Genomic DNA, 24,369 nt, shown 5'->3' on the forward strand with positions numbered 1-24,369 from the left:
GGCATCCATGCCCCGCCCTGCCCCCACGCCACAGACCGGCAGCTTGCAGTGCCATCTGTTACCAGCCTCACCAGGGCTGCTTCCTCTGAATGGTTCTCCCTGAGACCAACCCACTGGCCCTGTCGGATGCAATCAGGTCAGCCCAGTGCTCTGCCACCAGGCCTGCAGCCCACAGCAGCTCCCAAGACAGTCCTACGGCTGTTGGTGGCCCCTTCTTCATGGACACCCAACATGCGATCTCACCCAAACCAAACTACAGTGTTTTCCAGACTTCCTAAATGGCCCAGCCAGATACATCCTGTTTTCCTTACTGCATGCTTACCAGTCTCTGAAGTGCCCCAAGCTAGGAAGACCACCACCTCACCTGAATGCACTACAAATCAAGTCTGATCATTCTGTAGAAAAGCAGACGCTAAGGAAGGAGGTCCAACTGCTCCAGGCAGTAGAACCAGAAACCAACACAAGTAATTACATTAAGGTCTGAGGGCTTAATTTTAAAAAAATAAAAAGGGCTGCCTGGCACGGTGGCACATGCCTTTAAACACCGGCACTTGGGAGGCAGAGGCAGGCAAATCTCTGAAAGTATAAGGCTAGCCTGGGTCTACAAAGCAAGTTCCAGGTCACTCAAGGCACACAGTGTGACACTTGTCTCAAAACAAAACAAAACACCTAAGTAAATAATAAAAAGGGGCTTGTGACTACCTAGCATACACAACCATAAGCCTGGTGGCTCCTGTGAGTAGGAAGTTCAAAGCCACCCTCAGCTGCATGAGACTCTGTCTCAATGAAATAAAAACAGAAAGCAACAAACCCCCGAGTATTTGCTGGCTAGCCATGGCTGTGGCATGACACCAACTCCAAGTCCCTTCTTAGTGATGCTGGCATCGTGTGTGTCAGCCAGGCCTCTGAAAGCCCCTATCTAGCCACTTTCCCATGAGCAGGCAAACTCCCTGGCCTCTGGGAATCCCCACACTGGCCTTCCCTGTGCATCCCTGTGCATCCGTGCAGGGACACATGCAGCACTGGGGGCCACTTTCATGATTTTGTTGCCGTCAGGATTAGCTGGATTAGGGGCCAGGACATAAGGACCCCCTGGTGCCAGGAGGAAGTTTCATCACCGGGTCAGCGTGGTGTGTGAACTATATTCTGTCAACACTACCACTGCTTTCAGCCACCAACCAAAAAAGTGTGGGAGGGGAGAACAGAGGAAAAAAATGCTTTGAGTGGGTAATGTATAAACACCCCACTGCACTCCCCAACAGATTTCAAAGTGTGAGCCGGTTCAAGGCTGTCCTTTCAAACAAGGAACCTGTTTGTTTTTTTTGGGTTTTTTTTTTCTATTTTGTCAATGAAAAATTTAGTGGGTCTAACAGTGATTACAGATAGAAAAGGAAATGCTATACTGCCCACAGGAGGGTATACACATACATACACACACACACACCTTTCCCTCTAACCAGACAAGTTTGGGCAGAGTCCCACCAATGAAAACTTGTCCTTTGGTCAAAGCTCAAAAGTTTAAGGCAGTCCTCTTTTCCTAAAGATGAAAGCAGTACCCCAACCTGCAGGGAATTCTCCCCACATTTAAGGTGAAGGAAAACAATGTGGGTAAGAAGGTAGAGCAGGGAATGAAGAAACAAGCACAAAATCACAACTTGTAGCTCCTTTTATAGCTGAGCTCAGCACCTAAAATTCTTCCAGGAAACGACCGCTGGTCTATCTCCCCACCTAAACCTGTGTCCATAGCCACTTATGAAGACCTGCTTGAGGTAAATATCATTTGTGGAGAACTCAGTATCATGGGATGTCTGCTAGTGTGTGCAAGCATGTGCGTGCGTGTGCAATGTTACAGGACCGTCCCTCTCGCACAGAACCGAGCTGTTCCATCAAAGCACTATCTGTTATATTTCTGTCTTTCTCTTCTGTTTGGCGTATTCACCAAGGACAGAAAAGGAGGTAAGCTTTGGCGGCCCTGACCTGCAGCTGGGACACAATACTTTCGCACAGCCCTGCCGACCCCTGACATAAATTTTACTCCGCAGCTGGCACTTACACACTCAACATTACCATATGTATAGCTGCTCCGTGCTAATTATGCTAATCACCTGTCTAACTCGCTGCTGCGAAAAATGGTTGTATTTAGCAGTCCAGTGCTTACCAATGCAGCTTACTGTGTGGCTGAAATGTACATTCAGACGGCCCTGAATGGCAAGATTTTTCCACGTTGCTGGCTACATTCAGGGCTCAGAAAAATTTATTCAAGTCAACTGGTTTCGGCCCGCAACAAAAAAGTTACGAGAAAAAAGTGAGTGTGTTCTTGCCCTAACATTCTGGATCTGCTTGCAAGCAAAATGATAAATCAATTGGTATGGGGAACAAAAAGGGAGAGAGATTTCTTTGGGGAGCCCATGTGAAACTGTAGCCTATTTAAAAAAAAGAAGAAGAAAAAAAAAGAAGGAAAAAAAAGGGGTCATCCTATCCCCCAAATCTCTAGAGAGAGAGCAACTAACAGATATTTACTCCTAATTCAGAGCCTCTCGAATTGGCAAGTGAGGGTTGCAATTGAACAAGGTATCAGACATGCTTTTCCCTGGACCACATATAGATTAAAAATGATGAAGCACACTTGACATCTTTTTAACTTAATACTGTTTCAAGAACACACCAAGAAGCAGGTGAGATGAAATAACCTCGTAGGCAGCAAGTATTTTGGCATTTTCTTCCTTAGAGTATTTAAAAGGAGGCATGCGGGATGTTTACCTCTATTCTGTGAAGGTTTCTTGTTTCCCACTAAAGGAGAAAAGAAACTGAGGAGTGTGGGAGGGAGAGGTGGGGGTGGGGAAGACTAGGGGGGGGGGNGAGGTCTGATGGGGGAGGGAAAGGCAGGGAGTCAAGAAGCCTCTATTTTCTGTAATCTCAAATTTCCTGTTTTTACTATTACCATTTCTTAAAGGAGCACTTCCCGAGCATGCTACGGATGGATTTCTTAAATCAGGAAAATATTAGAGCAGTTATTTTAACAATCGCCAAAATCCGATTTCCTCCTAACTCACAAAACATGTTCCTTTTTTTTTTTTTTTTTTTTTTAACCCCCCTTAACCGGGAGTCTGGTTCTTCTGAGGACTGCTGAGGACAAGTTCTGAGGTCTCTCTAGACCTTCCAATCTTTAACTGTCGGCCACACTGTAAAAACACACCTTAGTGGACAGGGGCTGGAGGTGCCCGGTTACCTCCCCTCTTGGCCTTTTGCAGTATCCTGACTTCCCTCTAGAAAGCACAGCAGACTGGTAAGCCATGCATCTGACAAGGTATCTTAAGCCACCTCCCATTGCTACATCACAGCAGCCTTGTGATAAATCTTGAGCTTAAACCAAGATGAACCAACCCAGCAGGCTTTCTCTGACACTGTAGGAGGTCCGGAAGAGAACTGGCCTCCCTTGGCCTAGCTTCCTCTCACCTTTCAATTTAAGAGCAGATGGCAAAAATGATGTCCACAACTTAAAGATGCTTCTTGGAGGACATAGCTTTCTTTCTACTCATTCCCAACCAACCCCCATACTCAACTTTTTTTTTTTTTTAGAACACTGGTGAGACTTGAACTCATAGCTTTGGGAATGCTAGCAAGTACTGAACTACTGAGCCACATCTCCAACCTCCTGCTCAAGAGGCAAGTTGCTTCTATATGGCATCAACAGGTGGCTGTTAGTTGCCTTTCAAGGTGTTAATTTATCTGGGTTTTAGACTTCTAAATCTTGATTGTGCAGCCCCTAACTCAAGCAGAACCACTGTGCTCAGTGGTCAGCTAGCCAAGGGCTGCTCTGCTCCTCTGGGTCTCCTGCTTTCTTAAGTAGGAGATGGACCACCCTGCCTTGTGGCACAGAGCAGTGTTTACATTGCAATCCTTGACTATGTAATACATCTGGCATTTTTGGGCAGGATCCCTGAGCTAGTAGCCAGAAGCCCTTAAGCACACTGACTGAAAGCCCATTTCCAGTTTCTTTTGCTTTCTTCTGTCCATGTCTCATCAAGAGCTGGAAAGCATCTCGGCTGCTAAACAGAGTACATTTACAGCTGCTTCTTTTCATTTATCCCAACAAGAGGATTATAAAGCACATATTGTGATTTGCACAGGGTCCCACTTCTTCACTGGCCTCACTTCTATGTGGGGACCCACAGGTATGTGGTCCCCCATGTGGGACCCACCTCTATCCACATTGGGACTATTCAAGTCAATTCACACCTGGACTTCAGGATTACAAGTAAGGTCCTGCCTTCTCATATTAAATCCCTCCAACAAAGTCGTCTTTCATTAGCAGGTACCTGACTGTCAACCAAGAAATGGTTTCCCTAACACAAGGCAACTGTTTTGCCAACTATGCTCTAAACTCCAATTAAATCCCGACACCTCCCCTCCCAGGGGAAAGGGATGGTATGCAACTTTCTGGACAATAGGCTCCTGCACACCTGCCAACATTCAGGCAGTCTCTCAATATCAACATTTACTATCTAGGAAGGCTTTTTTTTTTTTTTCTGCTACATCTACTTAGATGCTGATACACAGAAAAAAAATTAATACTATGTAACACAAAGGGAATATCAGCCTAATATAAAAGGATCCAAATCTGATTTGAAAGCGAGAAACCCCTGTAAGGCGCCCAAATCTAGAGGCTGGCAGGAAACAGCAGCAGCAGCAGCAACAAAACAACAGGAAGGGTTTGTGTTTATTTACAGGGCAATCTTAATTGTATCTGTGCTTAAATTAAAAAAAGGTTCCCACTGAGACTATTCCAAGAGCTTCCTCCTCCTGTCCATACTGAACTGGCTTCCCCAGAAGGCCCTTTGACCTCTGGGGTGTCAACAGAGACCTCATGAGGATGAAACATCTAAGGCTATGGGGTCAGCCAAAATTTGGATAAAAAAATCAGTCCTCTCCTGTCTCTATCCAAGTTCCCGTTCCCACTAGTTCTGGTGGGTGTTCCACTCAGGGAAAGGCGAAAGTGAGGAGCCTGGGGGGATGTCACCCTGTGTCTCACTTAGCAGCTCAGGGATGCTACAGGGCCCAATTCTCCCTAACATCCTATGCCACAAGAAGGACAGGGGTTAAGACTTACTTCATATACTCTGCCCATTTTACACACACAGGAAAAACATGTCCATAGGCCCTGAAGTTACTTAGAAGTCTGTAAAAATGTCAGGAATCCTCAACAGGAAAAGCAATGCTTCTAATGATCAAAACCTAACAGAATGCTCCACGGAGCCCACCATAACCAGAGTATATGATGGTTCTGCAGTTAACGTCTCTCACCCCACTGCGCAAAAAGAACACATCTACTAATTCCTTCCTAATGGACCAGACAGAAGACCTTTTCAGATTTGACCCACTTGGGAGGAAATGAACTTGAGCAGTTTAGGAGTGAGTGGGTAGAAGCAAGGGGGTTAAGGGTGGGCAACAAAAGATAGGAGGGAAGAGGAAGCAATCTGTCAAGAGCCTGTAGACACTGGAAACAATAGCACAATATGAGAATACTAGGGATATAGCGATTTTTACAGGTAATCTCCTCACTCCCCACCCCCCCCCCCAAATTGTCAAAACAATGTTGCCAAGAGTTTGAAAGACTTTCATGCAAAATGGCTTCCACAAAAATCTGGTTTCCTTCAAAATAATTGTAAAACATCATTTTATTTAAAAGCCCTGGCACATCACCTCCTGAGCAAAGCACAGTCTCAGGGGCTTACACTCAGGCACTCACTGTGTGGGAGGCAGCCACAAGAAGCCCCTCTCTGCAAGCACAAGCCTCTCTTCAGAACTTGGAACCCCCTCTTTACCCTCCAGCTAGAAGTTAAGCAAGAGCAAATAAGTACCACCTCATCCCTAGAGGATGGGGACCCAGGGGTCACAGGCAGGTCAGCATTGAAGGAGAAATCCAAATGAAATATAAACATGGTATTGTGGAAAGGCAGACCAATCTCCCTAGCTCTCCAGCCAGCATTAATCTTAGCATCAGCTGTGGTGTATAACCTAAACACACGGACCAGGCAGCCCATACATCTGGAAGCTGTCATCTCCTGGAAGCTCCAAGCGGCGCTGGATGTATCTGAAACAGTCCATGGTCCAAATTGGCTTATGAGAGATCAAGAATGGTGGGCACATAGGGATAGGCTCAGAGCCCACCAACTGCCCTTGTGTGTGGGATACCTGAACCACCTGCTATTTTTTTTTCCAATTGATAGTTTCCAATTGTCACTTATTTTTCTCTAAGTACAAAGGGAATACCAACAATTTGCTCGCTCCTCTCCTGTGTGTGCATTTGCTCTTGGAATGACCTCCTCTTGTTCATCAAACTGTGCAGAGACACACATAAGAGTAGCCCCTTTGCAGGCCCAATTAGACCTGCAAAGCCCAGGTCTTCTACCCAGACACTCATCATTCAACTCAGTGGTTCTCAACTGGAGCATCTAGCAATGACTGTGGGAAGGTTGGGAAGGTTATTCTTGCTGCTGGCACCTTGTTAGTAGAGTCCAAGGGCTCTGATGTGCACCTTCTAGGGTGCATAGCCTCTGACAGTGGAGGATCATCCAGATGCAAATGGCAAGAGTGCCAAGGCTGAGCAAATGAAGGATGGTGGTTCTAACTGTGCAAAGTATGCAGAAAACACACATGCAGACCTGAGGGTGTGACTGCCCATCAAAAGAGTTTTTTTGTTTTTTTTTTTAAGTAGAACCCTCCATTTCTCTTTAATAAATTTTCATCCTCCTCCCTGATACTGCCTTAAAGCCCTTAACAAACCAAACACCAAGGCAATATGGAGTCATTTCAAGGTTGTTGCCCTTTTCAGAGAAGGAGGCCAGAGGCCGCCTAAGCTTTTATCTCGGGGAGATAAATGAAGATTCTGTCACAGGAGTACCTTGACAACAAACTTGTGACAGAAAGCTGGAGGGGGGTGGGGTGTGGAATACGAAAGAAAAACCAACTGAGGAGACTAGGAGGACCGATCTGCCAAAAGAAACACCACTGGGGAAAAAAAAATAGGCAAGGTTTAAAAAAGTAAATAAATAAATCAGTTCCCTGAGAAGCAAATGCAAGTGCTTCTGGTATCAGGAAGGGTACCAGAACCACAGACCCAGGACAGCATCTTGAAATAGCCTGCAGGCCCCAGCCACTCTCCATGGACCCACCCCTGGAGACCTTCGGGCTACCAGATGCCTACCCCTCACTTCATTCACCCTATCTCTGGAAAGTGGACACTGAAGGCCACCCACAAATTATCTATTGAGCCTTCACCCATCCTCCTTTTTCTGCCTCACCTCCACCTTCTCAAGCCTGGGGCCATCCTGGAAGCTTTCACTGATTTCCAACATCCTGGCAACTACCTGCCTACAGACTTGTCTACAGACAGACAGACCGATGTCATCAACGTTTCTCAGGAGTTTAGGCAGGACCTAGTGCAGAGAGGGCACAGAGAACCCACACTGACCAAATACTTCCACTTGGAAATAACCACTCATGTTTTTATGTTTCTGGTGCCACCATGGGTTTTTGTTGACAGTAGGTGCCCAACTACACCAGGGTCTTTATCAAACCTTTTTTTTTGTCCCTTCACAAGTAACCTTCTGTTGACATCTGTGTCGTGCAAAAACAAAACAAAACAAAACATCCTAAGACTCAGGGTGGTGGTACTTCACATATAATGGTCAGTTTCTTGAAAGGCAATCATTATACCAACATCTTAACAGAACAAAAAGTTATCACTTATGCATGCATGTATGGTGTGTATTTGTGACGAGGGGAGCAAGCGAAATGGATTCTCCCTGTGGTGAATGAATGGATTCATAAGCTACATTTCTTCAGGATGTTAAACTGTGGAAAGGCAAGGCCAGGATATGGATGTCAGGAGGTCCCTTAATGTTCCTGGCTATATTAAAAATATTTTGGAAGATAAAACACACCCAGTAAGCTTGTGTGCAGACACATACACACAAGCACAGAGGCAACTCATCACAGGTTGTTTTTTTTTTTTTTTTTTAAATGACTGACAGGAGGAATATCAAACTTTCCAAACTGTCCCTCAGTTTCCCAGCTTCCCTTTTTCCCTTAAACCCGAAGTCTTTCCTTTCTTCTGTTGCTTAGCTGGGGACATGTAAGACTCCCCTTGCCTGGTCTGTGTGTGCTCCTGGAATCACACCCTGAATCAGAAGAGAGCATCCTGCAACAGATGACAGTGATAAAGAATTTATCTAAGAGACCGAAGCAAAGAGGAAGCAGGAACCTAAGCTTGGGCCTGCTGCTCATTTGAATTCAATGACCACCACCACAACCATCAGACATGTACTCCTCCAAGCAAGGGCTCGCAGTGTTCTGACTGCGGACATGAACACTAACTTTGATAGCATATCAAATGCTCTCCTTGGTGCGCTTAGCTACATTTATGAAACTTGCTCCTTGCAAAGGCAAGAATGAATGAATGAATGAATGAGGCCAAGGCAGTGTCAGACTAAATGACCTAAATCAATGGAAAGCAAAATGATCATGAAGGGACCTGCAGGCCGCACTCTTAGTTATCATCTGATTCTCATTGGAACAGAGAGACACCTGTTATATGAAATTATTACATTCATATACGATCATGTCCTAAAAATAAAGTCATGGATATTTTATTGACTTGTAAGGTAAAGTGTTAGGCCCGAGAACCAATGAGCCACACTAAAATGGCAATGCAGAAGGGAGCTAAAGCCTCTAAGCCTAGCCAGAGTTGGGGTGTAGCTCAGAGAAGGAGGATTTGCCCAGCATGGTGGCGCCCTAGGTTCCATAGCTGTATTAGCAGAAAACAAACAAACAAACTATCAAGATGCCAAAAGCAGGAGGGGGAGGAGGTGGGGGCGGGTGTCTGCCTCAGGTGTGTCCTCCTTACTGAACATCTTCCACTTAGGCAGGTGAGTCTCTCTACCTAAGTCTTTTGTCATTCTTGAAACAATGTTAAGAAAACTCTACTACCTCTGTAAGCTTGTTAAAACCTATGGAAACAGCATAGCCAACTACTAAAAACCAAACTGTTGCAGGGCCATGGTGCTCATCAGCCTGGAAAAAGCCAAATGTGGAGCCATTAGCTTAACTTCCACTCTATAGCTTTGCTGGTCAGTTTCTGTGCCTAGGACCTTACGTTCTGCTGTTTAACTTAACTTTCCAGGACCTTGCAGGGGGTGGCCTGTTCCCGCCAATACTCTCTTGCTTCCTGTCTCTCCAGTACCCCTGCCTACCTCAAGACATCTACTAAGGCCTTTTTTTCTCCTAATTTAACTTTCATGAACCAGTTCAAGTGGGAGCCCATACTCAGTGAAAATGCATTGAATTCCTGTAGTCTGAAGCACGGGGCACTGTGCAATGTCTCCATCACAGTGCCTAGCACAGGGTCAGGAACACTATAGATACTAAGGAAATTTGTTGCTAGGGACATAGTCAGTGCTCAATAAAACTATTCTCTGAACTACCAATGACAAGGAAGCAAAGTGGGGTAAATTACCTAATGGAATCAATCCAAAAGACACTTGTATTCATTAACCAAGCTACTCAAGGCAGGAATGCGTTCTGGTCTTAACGATTAGGATTATTATTTTGTTACTTTCCATCTAGTTTACTCCATTTACATCCATTTACTCCACCACTAGTTTTGCAAAAACACTGAAAGTTAAGGTAACAGAATATTCTGGAAGGTTAGTTTCCAAGAGCATCCTGAAACTGGTTACCTAAGGAATTACTCATTAACTCTGGTTTCAAAATTCAGTCCTAGGTGGCTTGCAGTAGGCATGCACCAAATATTTGGGGTTGAAACTTTTCAAAGAGATAACTTAGAAACTAACAAAGAACGAAGGAAAAAAGAAAGCCTAAAATCACAAAGAGGGAAAAGATTCCACGGTGGTGGGGTGGGGGAAAATGGAAAACCTATTTTCAATTTACAAGTCCTTTTATAAAGCAGGTCCCCAACCCCTCCCCTTCCAAATCGAGGCACTTGGATAAAAGACACACACACACACCCCGAGGGAAGCTCCCGTGGCCCCTCCCATCAAACTTGCTTTCTTTTAAAATACACACACACTTGCAAGCCTAACAAATGCAACCACCCCCAAGAATAATTCCATTTAAAAAGCCCCCCACCCGAGAGAAAACATTAATCTACTTTGCAAACATGCGTTCCAGTTTGTGCTTTACTATTTTTTTCAACTACCCCCCCTCCCCTTGGTACCTTGAGACAAATGTTTTTTTCCCCCAGAGTTGAAAGCAGTCCAAAAACAGGACCACACACGCGGCCGCCTCCGCAGGCCCGCGCGGCGCCCGCCCCCTGCGCGCCCCGGGGGCGCGCACACTCCCTGCAGCCAGAGGGGTGGCCTTGCCCTCCACCCCCCTCTCCTTTCACCGCAGACACAGTGGGTGGGTGGGGGGTGGGGGTAAAGAAGCCGAGCCCAGGCGCCCGGATCAGAGAGGCCTTTCCCGGGCCGCGGCTCCCGGGCCAAAGCCAGGCAGGCAGCTGTGGCGAGCTTTGGGGACCACCCCCACGGCCCTGCGGAGTGGTCCGTCCCGCGCAGGGCCTCTGCGCCCCCGCCACTCTCTCCCACCACACCTAGCAAAGCGCAGCGCCCCGAGTAGATTACAGCGCGGCCTTTGTCGGGCGGGCCTGGCTGCTGGCCAGCCATGCAAACAATAAACAGTCGCCCCTGGTGCGGGCAAGGGCTTCTCGTTGGCTACAAGGAGGCTCTAGGTGCATGCTGGCAAATATCTTCATCAAACGCAGTAAAAGGAAGGAAGACGAAGGACGCGCTAGCGGCGCCTGGTCGCTTACCTTCCACCCACAGCTCCTCCACGTTGGTCTCGAGATTAGCTGCCTTTAATCCCACAGCGAAGGCCCCAAATATGAGGAGACCCACAACCAAAAACTTGCCGCAGTTCTTTTGAATGTAACAACCCAGTTTAAATAAGAGTCTCTGAAACTTCGCTCTCAGCCACAGCGGCGCTTTCCGGCCAGTAGCCTTCCCCTGGGGACGAAGCAGAAGGGAGGAGTGAACGCCGGGGAATCGCTGTCCCCCGCACAACCGCCCGGGGATCCCCTCTGGACAGCAGTGTGGGGCGTGGGCGCCCGCGGCGCAATGCCTCTCCCTCGGACTTGAACCAGGACCATCCAGAGGGAGCCCTGGGGGCGTGGAGGCCTTGGTTGTAAATCAGTGAGACTGCAGCGTGGGAACTGTACTCTAGGGACCAGGGGGTGCCCCCACGCGTGGCCTGAGCGCCAATCCTGAATGAGACTTGGGGTGCTGGGGAGAGAGGCTAACAGAGAAGCCACCACCAGCAGCCATGGTTTAGTACCGGGGACCTGGAGGGAGGGCCTGAGTGATCCTAGCCGAGAAGCCCAACACTAAAGAACCCCCAGGAAACGTCCCCCCTTCCCTAAGTCCTGCTCCAGCCTGAGGCCTCCTCCAGTGCCCCGGAGGCCGAGTGAAGGGCGCAAGCGCACTTAGGGACAATCTACAGCAACCGTGGTCCATCTGGCCCCGGCCTGGTGTGGCTGTACGCGAGGTCCACGTGGTGAGCCCCGCAGCCAGAGCTCGGTCCACAGTCTTTTCCACAGCCTTAGGAGACACCGCGGGAGCTCAGTTAGGAAATGCGGCAGCCATCTACAACTTACACTATTTGTGCTCGGAAGAGGGCGGCCACAAGGATCTTTCCCTCCTCTCCCATTCCCTCCTGATGAACTCTTTAAAATAGCCGAGTGCACAGGGAAAAGGCCCAGGCCGGCGCCGGCGGGGGTCCTGGCTGGGCGCAGGCTGCTCTCCGGGCGGCGGAGCCCGGGGTGCTGGCCAGGGCCCCTGCGGGCCCCAGGCTAGGTGCTTGCCTTCCCCGGATTCCACACATTTCAGCCAGCCTCGTAAACACAATGAACCCGGCCGTTCCGCACACCCGTACCGAAGATTTAAGGTGGCAACTTGTTTACAACTGCCCCTCTCCCCGGCAGGCTGGGAGAAGAGGCGGCCCAAGACCTGGAAGAGAGGGGACGTCCTCTCCCGAGAATAATTTTTAAGGGAGCAGAGATTTCAAGCTCAACGAAAGCAAAACCGGCTGCCAAAAAAGGAAACCACCTTTACTTTGGCTCCCTCCCCTCTGTCTCTCTCCGCCTCTCTCCACTCCGCCTCCCCCTCAAAGAGGTTAAGAAATGTGGCAACGCCGAACTTTAGGCTGCAACCGTGGGCAGGGGCGCGGGAGAAAGGCGCTGGGGCCGAGGGCAGTGCCGCACTGCGGCCGCCCTGGAGGTGGTCCACTCAGGACGGTTTCCAAAGCTCCGGAAAAGGCACACCAGGGAGGGCGTGTGCGCGCGCACACACCACACACACGCACGCACACACACAGGCACCCCTCCACCCCCTGCGGACCTCAGACAGCCCTTTCCTCCAAAGTCCGGAGGGAGGGTTTGAATTTTTCAACCTTCACTTGTCTGCTGCTTTCTCAGGAGTGTGTGTGTGTCTGTGTGGCAGGGATCCCAAGGAGGAAGAAGAGGGAAAAGTGAAGAGGGAGGAGGGGACAGAAGTGCACCTTGGAAATCTGCTCCAGAGCGAAGGCGGCGTCGCAGTAGCTGGGCCGGTGCAGATAGTCCCGGTCCGGCGCGGCGCGGTGCGGTCCCCCGGTCCGTCTGCGCCTCCCGCCGCCGGCCTGCCTGCCCAGGGCCCCGGCGGCGTTACCAGCCGAGGCCATGTTGCCGCCGCCGCCGCGGGCTCCGGGCGCGCCTGGGCGCTCGGCTCGCGAGGACGCTGCTGGCCGCCGGGGACTCCGGCTCCGGGTGACAGACCCGCTGCTGCCGCTCACACGGCGGGCGCTGCGGGTGCTGCGGCCGTGGCCGCTGCCGGGGACTCAGACCCTGCGCCTTCCATTGCCACATTGCGCGTGAGTCCCGAGGTCTTTGCGGCCGCCGCTGCCCACATCCAGCTCGCGGGAAGGCGAGAGCCGGCGCTTCCAGGGCGCGCCTCGCGGTCCCCAAGTCCCCCCCAGACGTCCCCGCCCCGCGCCGCGACCCCTTCACGGCAGAAGGCGCGCGCAGACCCCCGCCGCTCGCGCCGGCTCCCTCGGCGCCCGCTGCGGGCGACGCGACGGTACCCGGCGAGTCTCAACGATGCCGGGCCGGGGCTGCCGCTGCTGCTGCTGGTGCTGGTGCTGCTGCGGCTGCGGCTGGAGTTGGCGGTGGCGGCTTCTGAAGCGGCTGCTCGCTCTCGGGCTGCTGGGTTCGCGGTGGCTGCTCGGTCCCGGACTTTGCTTTCTTGTTCTCCTCACCGACCCGCTGGACCATTCTGCCCCCGCGCCGCGCGCTTCTTTCGCTACCGGGACCTGGGGACTCCGCTCTGTGTGTGTGCAGCGGGCAGCGGCCGCAGCAGCTCCTTGACTCAATAGATGAGATGGAAGAAGAAAAAAAAGAACTCTCTCCATTTGGAGAAAGAGGAGGAGGAGGGGAGGGGGTGGAGGGGGAAAGAGCGAGCGAAAGAGAAAAAGGCTGGAACTCCCGCCCCCGGGGCTGTCAGATGGCTTGGGTTTCTGCAACGCGATTGGCTCTTGGAGGGCAGAAATTACTCAGCAAACATGACTATTATTAGCTGCTTAGCAACAGCTCACCAAAGTAGAGAGACCACCCAGGTAGGCAACCCCCGTGTGTGCATCCCAGGCTTGGGGGTGGGGGGGGCGCTCGCTCAGCGCCAACCTTCTCGCATGCAATACTTCCATTAAGGAATGCTCCCCCCTCCTTTCTTTCTTATTTCTTTTCTTTTCAACAGTGTCTTCTTTTTTAAGACGCCTTTTGCGAGCGCGCGCGCACACACACACAGACACACACATACATACGCACACACTCACACGTACAGAAGCATTTGCCTCGCAATAGACATGGGGGATATGTAATATTTTTTTAAGCGCTTAAACAATTTCTGAGATTCCTCAAAGAAAACCCTTTTAGAGGCACTTTGGCCTCAAGCTGCAGCAAATACTGGGAGGTCCGGCTTGAATTCCCAGGCCTGCACCAATAATGACAGGGTGGTGGATAGTGCGCCAGTGTGTGCCAATTTTTTTTCTCCTCTTTTCTTTTATAACCAAAGGCAAGACTTAGACTCTCGCAGGGAACAACGCCTCGTATTAAGATAAACAAAATGGAAAGTTAAAGAGGCGAGCAAGGATGTTGGGAAAAGCCACCCCTTTTAAAAACCCCTCTCACTCCCCTATCACCCCCCCCCAAATACACAATACAGTCCAATATGAAAACGTCTATAAGGAGAAGCCAGACAAGTCTGCTATTTTATTTGAATTTTTAATATATAAAAAGCAAATCTTTTCAGCAGGCCAGAAAAATGGAAATGAGAGATTTCCTGATATTTGGAATTCGTCTGGATCCTCATTAATTAATCACATTCAGTTTTAAACTTTAAAAAAAAAAATAAAGCTCGATACGCACCCTGTAACATTTAATAGCGTGACGTAGAAGAGAATAAAGGCTTTGATGTGGAATTCATTTTAAACAAATTGTTCATAGAGCGCTACGATTTGTCCTGATATTGTGTCCAGTGTCACCAAGACATTCAGGGGATTCACAACAACAAACAACAAGAAGAAAAATGCGTCGTGGGGAGGGGAGTGAGTGTTGGAGCCAGCAACAAATTAAACTGTCTACACAACTACGCTCTTTAAGAAAAAAATAACACTTAAGAAAGCACATTCCATTCTCCAATAAGTTTTGAAGTTCCTCCTCCCCGCAGTAGACACCAGACCCAGAAACACGGGATTCTGCTACGTCCTATTATTTTTCTTTTCCGCCTTGAACTGCAGAAGGAACCGGAGTAGTGAGGAGTCAAATGAACCCGTGAAATGGGGCAGTGTGGCTTTAAGATGCACACGGTGTGTGTTCATTGAAGAAAAAAAAAAAAAGAAAGAAAGAAAAGGAAAGAAAGAAACCCAGATGGAGGGAAAGGGGGAGGAGTGGGGAGAAGGCGGAGCCTACTCCACCACGTGACCTGGACCGAGAGGCCCATGCGCGCGCCCGCGTTAGTGCGCGTCCGCGCCCGCGCGTTCCTGTATTCGGCCTGCTCGTGATGCGGGCGCACAGGTAACAGGGTCCGCGCGCGAGGCCAGCACGCCCCAGCCCTCATCACAGTGCGCACAACCTTCCTGGGCCCAGGGCAGTGTGCGCGCCCTACCGCCGCGGACAGACGTGCCGGACACGCCGTAGTACATTCCTGAAGGCGGCCCGGCCCCCTCGCGTTGCCCAATGAACGCGCGGCCTCTCAGCTGCCGGCCAATGGCTTCGTTCCGGCCCTTCCATTCAGCGGCGCCGGCTGCGGTTAGACAGGGGCCGCGCAGGGGCGCGCGGCCACCGGCGGAGCACACGGCTCCTGGGGCCGGCGGTGGAGGGTTGAGGTCTCCCCCACCCCCATCGTGTTGCAGTCCTTCATCGCTGCCCAGCCTCCCCTCTAGCCTCGTCTCCTTCCGGGCTACCCTAGGATGCCTTGCCATCCTGAATCCCAAACCCGCAGAATTCGTGGGGTTCCTAAAGTGGGGTTCCTAAATCTGAGCGAACAGAGACCAAGTAGAAGCATTTGGGGGTGTTCACGGGATAAGGAAGAGGACCTGGGTGTTGGGCCAGCGCGGAAATTCAAAACTTCTAACACCAGGGAGCACGTGATTTTTCGAAAGACTGACTTTCCGAAGAACTGAAAAATCCTGAAAAGGCATGCAGGGGAGGGGAAAGACACTAACTACCTTAACGTCGAGTAACGTGGTGGAAGCAGGACTGTTAAGATAGTTGGTTGTCAACATAAGGTAGAAAGGGGGTAATCTACTATTATTTAAGCTTTCACATTTCATGCTCTTGGAAATTGGGCTGTTTTTTCCAAAGTTGAGGGTGATATCCCGAGTTCAAAGGTCACCCTGGTTTTTGTTTTGTTTTGCTTTTAATTTGAAGCTGGCTGTGTGTATGGCATCGCTCTATAGACGTTGTCTTTTCAAATTCCTTACAGTATTTTACTCCTAAGCGTGTACTGTTTCCCTCTTCCAGCTTTTTACTTCTTGGGTTGCAGTATAGCTGTTTGGATTCTAGAATGAAACTTTAGCCCAGCTATGCAAAGCCTCTTCCACTCGGGCGCTTTTCCCTTGGTTTGACTTAATTCTTAAACGTTTTGAACATGGAACCCCGAGGTTTGCAGCGCTCTGCGACCCCTCGCCCGCTGTTTGATAGGTTAACTTTTCAGCATCCCAGACAATGGTCCTGACCTGTAAACTCTACCCGTAGGTTTCAGGACGCAATCCCCAGGCTCTCTCTAACAAGCGCTATCTTAATCTCCCCAGCCCCCACCCGCCGCTTCCCCTGTGGTCTGCTTTTTTCATAGAGATGAATTACTTTGGGGATCTAATTGGCCTTGTTTCTGTAACGTTTTAAGAAAGGGAAGAGGAGCCAGTCTAAAAAGACTGCTCGACTTGGGTGGTCAGGGCTGAGGCTGCCCCCAATTTGCCTCATTGCTGATGCATATGAGTGTGACATTCCCAGCGATAATGTTGTTCCTAATCAATCTACCCTTATTTACATTTGTAAGCTTTGTCGGCTTTAATATGCATGCCCTGTGCAGGGGACCGCTGAGCCACACCGGGTTTGTTAACTTCAAGCTAACTGCAAGGATTCCACAGACCTGAGAGGCAGAGTGGAGGAGACAGGCCTGCTAAGGTGTCTGGCAATACAGTCCCTTTGAGGGTCTTTCTGCCTGGTGGCTCCCCGAATAACGGAGAGCTTAGGGTCTTGACCAGCAGGAGCTGCCAGTCTCTGTGAAGCCAGAGCTGAGTGACCATCCACTCTTCCAACTGAAGTTCAATAGAAAATATAAACTGTCATTTTTCTTCTCATCATGACCCAGGACAGATTCCTTCAATGTTCTGGATTCCCTCACTGTCTCCTCTTCTCTCTGTTCAGTGCTTCAGATATCCATAGCCCTACCACACACAACTCAAAAATGACATCAGATTGTCCAAGTGCTAGGATGACATTTGAGATAAAACATCTGTCCTTTGAGTTAGGATGTTCCAATGGTTTGAAATTATTAGTGCCAAACTTGTTGAGGTTTAACTTTTCACTGACTTCTCAGAACTTTAAGAGTCTTTAAGATCCTTTATCACGTAGCTCATTTCTGCAGCATAAAGAGGTAAAGATGTTCCAGCCATTTGACACTAGGCTTAGTCACAAATTCCCCGCCCCCCCCCCACCATTAAGTTCAGCGGCCTTTCAGAAATTCAAAGAATTGCAAATATGATACTAAGTCCTACAGCATTCTTATTGCAAGGAGGGGATATAGAGAGGAAGTGGGTGTGATGCTTTGTGTATGGATGTTACAAAGAGGGTGGAGGTGCGGATGTAGTGTTCTACATATGGATGGGTAGCCCAGGATACAGGACAGGAGAGATAGGATAGGGCCTGGGCAACTCTAAGGCAGCTTGGATAAGAGTTAAATCTTAAGCCAATCTGCCACCATCTTACCCCCATTTCCTTCGTAGAGACCAATGTCTTATTTGCTCACTGGCAGCCTGTGATTTATACAGACTGTGCAAGGAGATAGCAAAAAAAAAAAAAAAAAAAAAAAAAAAAAAAAAAATGAGCCTAAAAAGTTTTCAGGGAAGAGGTAAAGAAAGATTCAGAAACTCAAGCATGTAAAACCACTGGGCTTGACTCTCTTCACGTCTCTCCACCTCCAGTTTCCTGTCCTTACTAACCCCCCCCCAACATCACTACACCCCCCCCAGGCTGAAGGAAGGGGAACTGCCCTAGCCAACTTGTCAAAATAATGCTGCTAATTACCTCTGATCTCCTTTAATGGGAAGCTGCTCCCAACTCCACAAAGGAGTAAATGAGAGGTCCACAGCACAGACCCAGGAGCTTACAGTGAGCTGGGGGGTGGGGAGGGCAGCCAAGAGGAGGTGCCCTGCAGAAGGTCCCAGAAATGCCTGAGTCAATCTCTGCAGGTTTAAATACTTGAAGAATTAGCTTTATGCAGTACCAAAAGCTACTGATATTCTTTTGCTAAGAATGTCATCAAACTGCAGAGCCCTCAATGAACTTGTCAGAAAGATCAGTATGGACCCCTATACCGAGTCCCCGCCCCTCTTCTCTAAATATCTCCTTTGCTACATTGTCCCACTCTAATGGATAGAGATGTGTTCTTGAGACACTCAGATCCCAGGCATTTCTCCCTTCCATACCTCTCTGTGTCTATTATATCTGTACCCTGCTCTGACTCTGGCAAAAAAACAAAAAACAAAACAAAACAAACAAACAAACCCCCCACACACACACACAGTGCATTTCAATGTTCCCTGTCTTTCCCTGTCTTTGGTCCTGGGTGAAAAAGAATCTGAGCAACATGATCCCTTTGACCCACTGCTGGAGCAAATTTATTAGAGATATAGGCATGAGAAATGAAAGGGAAGTAAAACAATTCCAGCTCATTGTGTGTCTTTCTTTCATACTCCTAATCCGGTTTACACATCACGCCTACATGTCTCAATGGGGCATTATACACTGTGGCAGAGGCTATAGAAAATAAAAGGTATGTGTATGGGGAGGGGGCAGAACAGGGAAGGTGGGCATTTTAATCCATATTTATCTTACAAATTCCTTATCTGTAGACAATCCAAAGAAATCTGTTAAACGGTCTCTTTTCACAAAACAGTTCCAAATGGTGCTAACTCCCGTTCAAACAGCTTGTCAGATTATGACAAAAATCTATAACCAGAAATTAAATACACTTTGCACAATGAGTTTAAAAATAAGGCCAATGCTCAAAATGAGAATTGGTGTATTAAGATGGCAAAGTCTATTGGTGTCACCTTAGTTCAACATTTTAATTTTAAAAGACCATGGATTCAAAGGCATTTTATTGCCTGGTAGAAGGAAGCTGGGTGACAACTGGAACACACACATTCACAATGGAAGGGCCCTTGTTTTACAACACAGGACACAATGCACCTGAGGCAACAATGTATTCTGAAGAACCACCCAGAAATAATAAGTTACAGTAACAAAGGATGACACCAAAAAGCATTGTCTTGCTTTGTGAAGGCAACTAATTGCATGTTGAAGTACTGGAGCCAAGAAAAAGAAAAAAAAAAATCTGAACACACACAGAAGGATGAAAAATGACTATTGTAGTACAAGACCTCAGTGGTCCAATTATTAACTATTTAGAGGCACCCACAAGACCTCAGTAGTCCAATTATTAACTATTTAGAGGCACCCAGTAAGGGTCGTCATTATTTCTGCTTAGTGCCAAGAGAGGAAGGATAAAAAGGAAAGATAATCGTCTCACCCTGGTCCAAGACAACTCAAGTCTCTGGTGTCATTCCCCGACAAGACTCCTTATGGTGGTTCTTATGTGACAAATACATCAGAAACACACTAGGCATTTTAAACGTGGACTTCCATACATGAAGACAGACATACCACGTGTCACCGAAAGCAGTATTTGGGAACAGGGGGGTCCCTGAGTTGGGACCAACTCATTCCATGAGGGTCTGGGTCAGTGAGACCCACTTCGAGGTTCCCCTGAGGCCGCACACAGCGCTCTGGGCATTGCTCCACCCGCCCACCTCTTTAATGGGTGGCAGGCACCAGAGTGCCCGATTCCGTAGGCGCAAGAGTCAGCACACACCCCTCTCCTCTACCCAAGCCGGGCGGTGAACTCAAAGCGCCCTTGGCCTCTTTTCTCCCTACCAACCGCAGCAGGGAGGAGTCCACGCCTTTGAGAAGGCGCATCTCTCCAATCTAGGTGTTGCGTTCAGCCAGGTGTCTGCGCATGCCGCTGCCAGCTCTGTGTGTGGGTCCGTGGGTCCCCTCCAGCTGGCGTCCCCTGCGCCCAGAAAAGCGTCTGTGGCGCGCGCGCGCACCCTTGAGCAGCCCCCTGCCCTCCCCCCGGCGCTGTCATTCTCGCCACTAGCCTTTCCATCAACCGCGCTGCCTGTGCCCGCCAGGCAGTAGCCACCACCCGGCCCAAAGAGCGGAAGCCAAGGTGGCGACCCTTTCAAGCGTGCAAATGGAATCCCAGGCGACCCCCTCCGTGGGAAATCCCCCCCGGAGCTGTTCCCCCAGCGCGCCGCAGCCGGCTTTCCTCCCTGCCGAGTTGGCCTGGGGGCAGGGGTCCCGGCGTGCGAGCTGCAGGAGAGCCTGTTATCACGGTCCCCTATTCTGCACCCCGGAGCCGCATCCACCCTGCCGCCCGCCCTTCTCACCAGCCCGGGCGTTGGGTCGGGGCTAGGCGAGGGGCGTCCCCGGAGACACGGCGCACTCACCATAGCCGGCCTCAGCCCCTGGCCGGAGCGCAGCTGCCGATGGCGCGGACGCTGACCGTGAGGTTCACATCAATTCCTTTTATTAATTTCCCGGGGCCCCCCTTGGCTGGTGCTGCGTGGCTCTCTCTTCTCCCTGTCTCTCTTCTTCTCCCCCAGGCCCTGTCGCCGCGGGTCTCTTTGTCTGCCCTGTCGCCTTCTCTTTCCCCCCCCCACCCCCCGTCTTCGTCTTCGTCTTCTCCTCCTCCTCCGTCTTTACAAAAGGAACGGAAAGTGTAAAAACCCCGGCGCGCGGGGCCGCCGCAGGCTTTCGGCGGAGTGCGGCGCGGACTCACAATTACAAGCCTGTTTCTATTAAGCAGGTCCATGGCCCTCGGCGTGGGTGGTCTGCCGCGCCATAGGCAGGACCTGTCAGGGTCACGTGACGGATCCGAAAACTTTACCCCTTTACAATAAACCCAAGGAAGGCAAAGTAAACTGGAGGAACGTGCTATCAGCGCAGCCCTCCTGGGTAAACAGGCTGCCCTCCCAGCGGTCCTGGGAGGCGCCCGGCCTGGCGAGCCCTAGCGAGCTCTGGCCGCCCCCTGAGCGCCCCCCGCGGCTGCAGTACGGGGGGTCCCTGGGGCCCTCTTCGGTCGCCAGCCGGCGCTCCCCTCTCAGAGTAGCTGCCTTCCTTTTGGCGGTGGTTCCAGAACCCTGGTTTGGGGAGGAGGATGTGCTGAGCGAGTGAGGAAGTGTATTTTAGCATCTTCCACAGCTTCAAAGGAGGTGGGGGCGCCCCCAGGGCTTCCAAAAAGACAGCACCTTACTCTTCCCCAGCTCACGTTGCCAGGAGAGGCTATCAGTGGTCCAGTTAATAATCTCCAGGCCCACAGCAGGGTCGTGGGCTTATCATCATAGAGGGTTCCTTGGATAGGAGACCTATTTGAGTACTGGGTTTGGGAGTGGGGATTTTGTTGTTTTGTTGTTGTTGTTTTGTTGTTATTGTTGTTGTTGTTGTCTGTCCAGGGAAGCCACTTCTTCTGAAGACACGAAGGTGGGGCTCCTTGGAATCCAAACTGGGAAACTGGCTGAGGGATCATAATTGATATTTGCTTCCTTTCCCCTCCAATTACTGTGGTTTTTGGGGGATACCACCCAAATGATCCCACCCACGCTGCCTTCCTGTACCAGGCAACCTCCGGTGATTGGTTTGGGGTGGAGGTGCTGGTGGGTCTTGCTAGGACTCTACCCTTGAATTACAAGGGCCAGTTCAGGTTAGAGCAGCATGTATCTATTAAACTACTCGGTACACTGTGTTTCACATACAGCTGGAAGATAGCGTTTGTATAGATGGGAAGGCAAGGAGATGTTTGTATAGATGGGAAGGCAAGGAGATCAAGGGAAGGGAAGGGGTCAAGGTGACAACTTATCAAGAATTCACTAGCTGGTCTTCCAGCAGAGCCACCTGGCCAACCTTTGTATGTTAGTTAGGCAAACCTCCACCATTTAGCCACACCCCAGCCCCCAAAACCAGCCTGTGGGCTCTTCATTCAAGCTGACTGATTAGGTGTGTGTGGGGACATGCCCAAGCCCACAAATTATTAAATAATAATAATAATCCCGGGAGTTACCATTTATCCCTCCCCACGAGATGATATTTTTAATAGGGTCATTTGAGTTCCCGGAATGTTTGCACTTGAAGAGCTTTGAGTAATTAAGCTTCGGAATGCTGGACAAACCTGTGAATTAGGTTGGTCTAGGAATAGGTTTCATGCCAACCGGCTTTAGTCAAAATGAACTACTAAAATGAGTGTTAGCCAAACACTGGATTCTGAGTCATAACTGAAGAAAAGAAAGAATGAAAGGGAGTGGGGAAGGGAGGGAGGCAGACAGGGAGACAGAGGGGGACAGAGAGAGAGAAGAAAGGGGGAGAGGGAAGGAAGAAGGAAAAAAAAGAAAAGGGGAGACTGAAAACAAATTAGAGGAAAAAGGAAGGAAAGGTGGGAGAGGGAAGAAAGAGAGGGGGAGGGAAAGAAAAAGAAGGAGGAGAGAAAGGAGTCAAATGGGGGCTCCGAAAGGAAGGAAGGGAGCAAGGAAGAAAAAAGAAACGGGGGGGTGGGGAGGAACCCTTCCTCCACAAGATATCTAAGCTTCTCCCTCTTCGTCTGCAAGCTAGTGGACTGCAGAAGAAATAGCTACATCTCCAAATAGAAGTATCTAGAATATGAAAGAAAAAGGAGGTAAGAAAAATAAAGAGCTATGCCAAGGGACCTTTGGATGGCCCTAGTACAAAGCTGTCAGCTCTACTAGCTTGGTGGAACAATTCTGCGGCGGGGGGAGGGGGGGAAATGCAGCTGGTGTTTCTGGGGGTGTGTGAAAATGAAGACCCTCACTTGTAACGCTTCTGGATGCTTGCTCCTTTTAGGTTTGCTTAAGGCTTAAGAACAAACACTCGAGTGTGCTTTGTATGATGCTGGAGGCTTCTTTGGAGCTCAATTTCCAAATACAGAATTCAGCACAGGGAGTTGGAAGAGGCCTGGGCACTGAGGGACACTCCTGACCTTCCAACAAAGCATCTCCACTGGGAGTGGAAGGCAAGACACAGCCACACAGAGTTTGTGGCCTTGGGGAAAACACAAGTCCATCATCCATATAACTGAAACCTATATGTTCCCATTTGAGTCTCCTACCTTAAAATTGGGGGAAACTGTTTTCAGTGCAAATACTGGAACATGGGCAAGAATAACATAGCAAAACAGGAAGAAGCAAGCCTTTGGTGTTGGAAGAAAAAACTAGGGAAGGGGTAGATCAACCCACAAACAGCCCCTTCTAGAGCTACCTGCCCTGCTCTTCCCTTTGAGTTCACTTTTGGTGTTCCCTGAGACCCCAGCAAAGGGGCCTTTCTCCTCAAGTGACTACTTCAGAATTCTATCATTGCTTAGGTCCTATCCCTTCCAGAAAGCCAACCTCGGGGCCACCCAGTCTGGCAACCCATTTGGGATGGAAGTGTTAATGACTGACAGCTACCAGCCAGCTCAGCTCAGCTCAACTAAACTCTGTCTTGTCTGGACTGATAAGCAACTGGCATGGGGGCGTTAATGGCTGATGAGCTACTAGGCTGTACAGGTTAACTTCGTTTGTTAGAACATACCCAGAAAGAATAACTCCCAAAGTGGAGATCCTAGGGAGGGGCCAGATGAAGACTGAAGGCATTGGAGAAGAAAGGCTTTTGAAGCAGGTATAGAAACAGACCACACAGAGGCATGATCAAACCTCTGCCTGTCTTTCTGAATATTTTGGCTAATTGAGACGTTGCTGTCCTATACACACACACATCCACATGTGCACACGTGCACATGCCCTTGTGGCCTAAGCACTTGTATCCCTTGGTCATCCATGCTTTAACACCTGGAAAGCTTTCAGGTGAATAACATGCTCCTAAAGTGGACACTTTCCTACATCAGGATAGATGCCACTCTTGCCCAGAGTTGGCAAGTGTACCATACTGGCCACAGTTTGGGTGAGGCCATCCTTTGATTCATCAGACAGGTTGTCACAAGCTTTCTGGGAAGCATTCTTGCTCTATGCACAGATCCCAACTCTACAGTGACTTCCCCCAACCCTCAGAGCAGCCTCTCCCCTGTGAAAAAGATAGTCACAAGCAGCTAAGCCAATGGGTAGAATGAAGGCTTTGAGGACCAAAGGGGTAGATAAGGAATGTTCAGAGGTGAATGTGTTTGTGACAACACTGAGTCAGAGGAAATGACCAACCGAATTACCAAAAGATGCATTGAAAAGAATCAAGAGAATTGTTTAAACAGCAAGAACAAAAAGAAGGGAAGTAAGATTTCCAACAGACAAAGCAATGGTGTGGTGTGAATAGAAATGGAAAAAACAAGACAAACAGCTTGGAAAGGAGGGGAGGAGCAGAGCAGATCCTGGGGTGCCATAAACCAAAGGCTCCAGGGAACCTCAGTGCTGAGGAAGAGAAAGCTGAAGAGATGTCTGCAGTGTGCAACCAAACAACCCCCCACCCCCCAAAAAAAATCCATG

At 49.5% G+C, this 24,369-nt stretch overlaps 1 protein-coding gene across 3 annotated transcripts in view; it reads right to left on the reverse strand.

Annotated features, from left to right (window-relative positions):
- Positions 1-20,847, reverse strand: part of Ptch1 (patched 1) — a 64,961-nt gene extending 44,114 nt beyond the window's left edge. The window contains exons 1-2 of one of the 3 annotated variants that reach the window (XM_029468245.1): positions 20,338-20,847; positions 10,832-11,024 (exon numbers count right to left, since the gene is read on the reverse strand). In XM_029468245.1, coding sequence (XP_029324105.1) covers positions 10,832-11,024; positions 20,338-20,340 — 196 coding nt within the window. In that variant the 5' untranslated portion in view covers positions 20,341-20,847. Of the gene's footprint in view, positions 1-10,831; positions 11,025-11,671; positions 11,866-12,573; positions 13,575-20,337 lie in introns of those variants that run through there. The other 2 variants (XM_029468244.1, XM_029468246.1) reach the window with 2 other exon arrangements.
- Positions 20,848-24,369: the final 3,522 nt, after the last annotated feature.

This window comes from Mus caroli, chromosome 13 (genome assembly GCF_900094665.2).
Source record: "Mus caroli chromosome 13, CAROLI_EIJ_v1.1, whole genome shotgun sequence".
NCBI classification, from domain to species: domain Eukaryota; kingdom Metazoa; phylum Chordata; class Mammalia; order Rodentia; family Muridae; genus Mus; species Mus caroli.